The 4867-nt window shown below is 40.8% G+C and overlaps 1 protein-coding gene across 1 annotated transcript in view; it reads right to left on the bottom strand.

Moving 5' to 3' along the window:
• The window catches only part of OGFRL1 (opioid growth factor receptor-like 1), a 36219-nt gene that overhangs the window by 4002 nt on the left and 27350 nt on the right, over positions 1-4867 (bottom strand). The window contains exons 3-4 of the mRNA XM_009333243.1: positions 3160-3246; positions 2518-2596 (exon numbers count right to left, since the gene is read on the bottom strand). Of these exons, the coding sequence (XP_009331518.1) occupies positions 2518-2596; positions 3160-3246 (166 nt within the window). The remainder of the gene's footprint in view (positions 1-2517; positions 2597-3159; positions 3247-4867) is intronic.

The following is a 4867-nucleotide window of genomic DNA, read 5'->3' as shown; positions in this document are numbered from 1 at the left end:
ATTGTTGTTATTATTCCCGATTCTCTCCCCCATCCCACCGGGGGGGCGGGTAGTGAGCGAACTGCTGTGTGGTGTTTAGTGGCCTGCCGGGTTAAACCACAACACCAGGCACTGCACAAATACACAAAGTACATAAAAGGACGTTCCTTGTTCCAAAACCTATACAGTCTTTTTCTACAAATGAACACCCAGCATTAGCCTGTTTCTACTCTGAAACCTACAATAGTTTTACCACTGCTGCACGGCCTCTTCCGAAGTCAAATGGCACAGGAGTGGCCTAAAAAGCCCAAAGCCCCATGTAGATAGTCTCCTATTACACATTTAAGATCTCTCTCTCCCCCCGCAGTGAAAATGTCCATTTGGGTCTCAATGACAAAGGAGAACTCATTTGGTACTTTTCTTAAAGAAATGGAGAGAGCAGCCAGTCAAAGTGGCTGCTAAGAACACAGGGTTTCCAGTGCAGGCAAGGCTGGAAAAGGACCTTGCAAAGAGGACCTCCCGCCATCACCGCACTGTATCCAACCTACATTTCAAGTATTGGAAAACTTGCTCAATTCCAGGGCGGAGAGACAGACAGGCCAGCTCTGAGTCAGAACCACAAGCTAAATCTGTAGGTCATGGAATTAAACTTCAGATCTAGTATCGCACTAGAAATGTCTTTTTTTTAATAACATTCCCCAGTAGTTCAGTCCTTAACTTGGTAGCTTAGATTCCCTCTGAACACTCTCACAGATCCACAGACTTAGGTCAAGGTGGTGGCTACTCCTTCCCATTCTCAATAAAAACTTCTACATAACCAGAGCTCACAGCTATCAACACTTCAGCCTCCACGGCCTATCAGCTACCTTTGACACTACCAGCTGTGGTTTTCTCCTAAAATATTAAGAGAAATTTTATTCTTTACAAATTTTAGGAGGGAAGCCCTCCTCTAGCTTTCATGACTATCTCTTCTCGTGGCTTAATCCTCTTGAATAGCTCCTTCATTTTGCACTTTAAAGAATCCGCCCCCCAACCTCTTCTGGCTTTCAGTTTCAGGTTCACGTGGTCCTCTGGTTCACATGGACCTCGGTGACCTTCTCTTTCTTTCTGTATCTGTTCTCTGTGTAATGTCTCCTGAATTTGCTACCTCTGTACTAGTAATTCACAGATCTAACTCTTCTTCCAGTCAAGCTAAAAACACAGTCTTCAGCATCTGCCTGTGGATATCGAGATAAAGCTCAAGATGATTAAAACAAAGGTCTTATCTTTCTTTCACATAACCTGACTTGTTTTCTCACTTGCTGAGGATATTATCACTATCTTGCCTATAAACAGCTCTCATCTTCAACCTTCTTATATGTACATCTTTATATCCTTCCATATAACATTCCTTCCCATCAGGACTTTGATGTTTTGCATCTCAGCATCCTCTTTCCTGACCTTGAAAAGTGCCCTCTTGTCACGCTTATATCTATCCTGAATGCTGCTGGTAAGATCATGTTTCTAGACCATGGCTTTTTTATATTGCCTCTTTTTTTTTGCTTTACATTCTTCCATTGTGAAGCCCTTTTCTGTAACATCAGACAAAAACTATATGCCATCACTTCCAAAGCCATTTGTGACCTGTCCCTTCCTACCTTATCAGAACCCATTTGTTGCTATGAGACTGATCCTGCCTCCGACAGGATCCTGCCTCAATGGCAGCCTCCACGTCTCACTTCTGTACTCCAGTGTGCACTTCTGTATTTCCTCCCAAGCTGCTCTCATGCAGAGAGGATCTTTCTGCAAACACCTTCAAAGTAACCTCGTCATCATTCTTTTAAAACTCTCAAAAGCTTACCTTTGGCCTGCAAAATTTTTTTTGCCAATGGCTAAGCTCTCATGTGCCGAGACTCCTGTCTACCATTCCAGCCAAGACTGTTTTATTGCCTCCTTCTGCTTCCCCATCTGTCTGCTACCCTCCTGTCTCTCATAGTTTGCTTGCAAACTCTCTAGAGCAGGGTTTGTCATCTTTCAGCTCATCCTGTGTTTGTGCAGAACCTTGCATATGAGGTTCCTGCTCCACTACCAGAACCACTTTGAGAAATGATTTTATTACTGTTATTATAATAATCACACATGAGGTAGTTACAACACATTCTTTTTCCCTTACACAGCACTAGGGATAACACCCATATCCCTGCCACTCCTATTCAAGCAGCGAGAGTTTGTGCAGCATAGTGGAGCAACTTTATCTTTGTTTAATAAAAGGCAGTGCCACTACCATAAAGTAGCGATACAAACAACGCCCTGTACTACATCATGCTGAAAATGCATGAGAAAAGCACCAAGTCCCTAGAGCAAAAGCTAACTCTGGTTTAAGCATAACCTGCTCCCATGTTATCAACATGTTACTCCAACATGGGAGGTTCAAGTCGTACAATATGTAACTATACACCTTCAATTTGTCAGCACCGCAATTATCACTACAGTTTCACTTTGTTACTATTATCAGTGAGCATTCTTTTGTTATCACTATTATTGCCACAGATTACTCACCATCAGGTTTAAAAGGGATTTTATTTTTGTAAAAGCGGAGATTGCACAAGTCATTTTGATATCGAAGATCTTTAAAGTTCTGCTGAAAAAAAGGAAATAGGACATTATCAGCCTACAGAAACCTATCAAGAGTATCCGGAAAGTGACACTGTGCTCTCTGAATAATTTGAGGACAAAAAAATTTCAGAGTTTTATGAAAACTGGAAATCACTTAGAATTACTCATGCACTTAGAAGATTCAGTTTAAGGATCTGCATGTTCCTTCTGGCTGGTAACTTCTACTGAGGCAGAGGTTAAAGCAGCAAGCATAGCAGCACCTTGACTTTGGTCTCAAGGAACTTCCAAGATGCAAATAATAGTAAGTCCAAACTCTATCATCCACCCTCTTCGATGCTCAAGGCAAAAGCCTTTTTCTGGGCTCCTACCGCTGTTCCCAGGCTTACACATCTCACGTGATTGCACGTACACCTGGGATGAAAAGACATTGCACTCCTCTCCCACTGGCGTATGTTGGGCCTCTGCATCAGCTTTTTGATTCTTCTAATTTCTCATATTTATTAGGCACCACAAAGGTTTAGGAATGTTTGGGTTGTGTGCTGTCCTCTACTAAAAAGGCAATTTTAAACCATAAAATATTCTTACTGGATACTGGTGTCGGTACTTGTATAAATCTCTTGCTGCGTAGAAGCTTCTCTTTGGCTTGGCTGTCAGCTCAGTTCCATCACCACTCTGAAACAGTTAGAAAGTAGATAATAACCATACACAAACACACTAAATAGCAAATTTGTGTAATATTAAAAAAACGATTTTTCATGATGTATTTCAGCAATGTAAACATACAGAAGTGCATGTATTTGCCTACTGTTTAGTCAAACACTGAAAATCTCCCTGCTGAATACTTAACACCACACACTTTAAGTCTAAATTAAAATACAAAAGCAAGACTATGAAATGTCCTTCCAATGAGACTGAATTCGACTTAAACCAACAGGTTGATTGTCATTTCCAAATACAAGACTTCAAAGTAACCTAGCAAGTGCTAGCACAAGATGAAATGAGTAACTGAACATGAAAATGCAGAGACTACTCATTTTGAACAGGAAATCATACTATTTGCAAAGATTATTTGTCCTGTGTACATTGACTTAATTGCTATCATTGCATCCTGTGGAAGAAAATTAATAGTCATGGACAAGCCAAATTGCAGTTCTAACACCTTCTGGAACCATTTTCTATTATTTGTTTCTCAGAACTTAAATTTAAAGCCTAGTAAGAAGAACCACTAAAGCCCCAAACAAAAACCTGCTTGAGAATACATCTGTACGAGAACTTGCACTGGCCCCCAGCTGTTCGGAAGCTGTGACCTGAAACAGCCAGAGCCCATCAAGGTCAATGCAAATAATCCCACTGACTTTAGAGAACACTTGAAAAAGCTGCACATGTTGAAGAAAAACAGAAAATGAAGCGTTAGTGTACAGAGACTTCAACTTGCTACCAACACCTCTATTTTCTTTGTAATTTCTTTATAACCATACTGCAGCAAAGAGTTTTGTGTTCTTCAGTCTTGTAAAATAAGTCTCTACACTAAAACCAAAGGCCAAATGAGAAAAAAAAAAGTCATTCTGTTCCTTGCAATACACATGTAATAGGTTAAAGTCAAGCCTAAAAAGGGAAGTTCCCTGTGACTGCACTGGACATTTGCCTGTATTATTGCCCGTCCCATTGCTTATCAATCACACGTTAAGGACAGACAAGCATCTGTTTTCGTTCTTCCTTTTGCAAGATCAGCTTTGACCATACCCACAGGCAAGACACGCTTACTTGAACAAACAACACCCCTTGACACTCAGTTATCAGGCATCAGTATCACCATGTATCAAGCAGAAAAGGGAAAATGCTTATGCTTATTTAATTTTGCGCAGTTTCTGAACCAAATATAAATGTGATACATCTAACGGTAAAAAAAGACCCAGCTGGTCCACCCTGCATTCAGTTCTAACTGCAATGAAATTATTGGCAAAGCAACCCTTTATTTCTTTAGGGTTGGCATTTTTAAAGGTTCCTAAAAGACAGAAACTTGCTCTGAAAATTCTTCACCTCGGACCCACCGAGGGGTCACAAACCCGTTGCCACGTTTGATCCAGCATTCAGATTTTTAACCCATTTAATTAAGCAGCCAAGTTCAAGACTGACTACATTTAATTTAAAGCAGAACTTTCCCTAGAAACAGCAGCAGCGGGACTGACAAGGACTTCAAGGCCTCAATTTTCTCCCAAGAGTAGGTTACCATAACGATGGGGGGTGAGAAATCGGCTCATTTCTACTTCAGATGAAGGCTAGTTTATCACCA

The sequence above is a fragment of the Pygoscelis adeliae genome, unplaced genomic scaffold (genome assembly GCF_000699105.1).
Source record: "Pygoscelis adeliae isolate BGI_AS28 unplaced genomic scaffold, ASM69910v1 Scaffold57, whole genome shotgun sequence".
Lineage (NCBI taxonomy): Eukaryota > Metazoa > Chordata > Aves > Sphenisciformes > Spheniscidae > Pygoscelis > Pygoscelis adeliae.
Note: the sequence above shows the minus strand (reverse complement) of the source record. Positions and strands in the feature narration are given on the sequence as shown.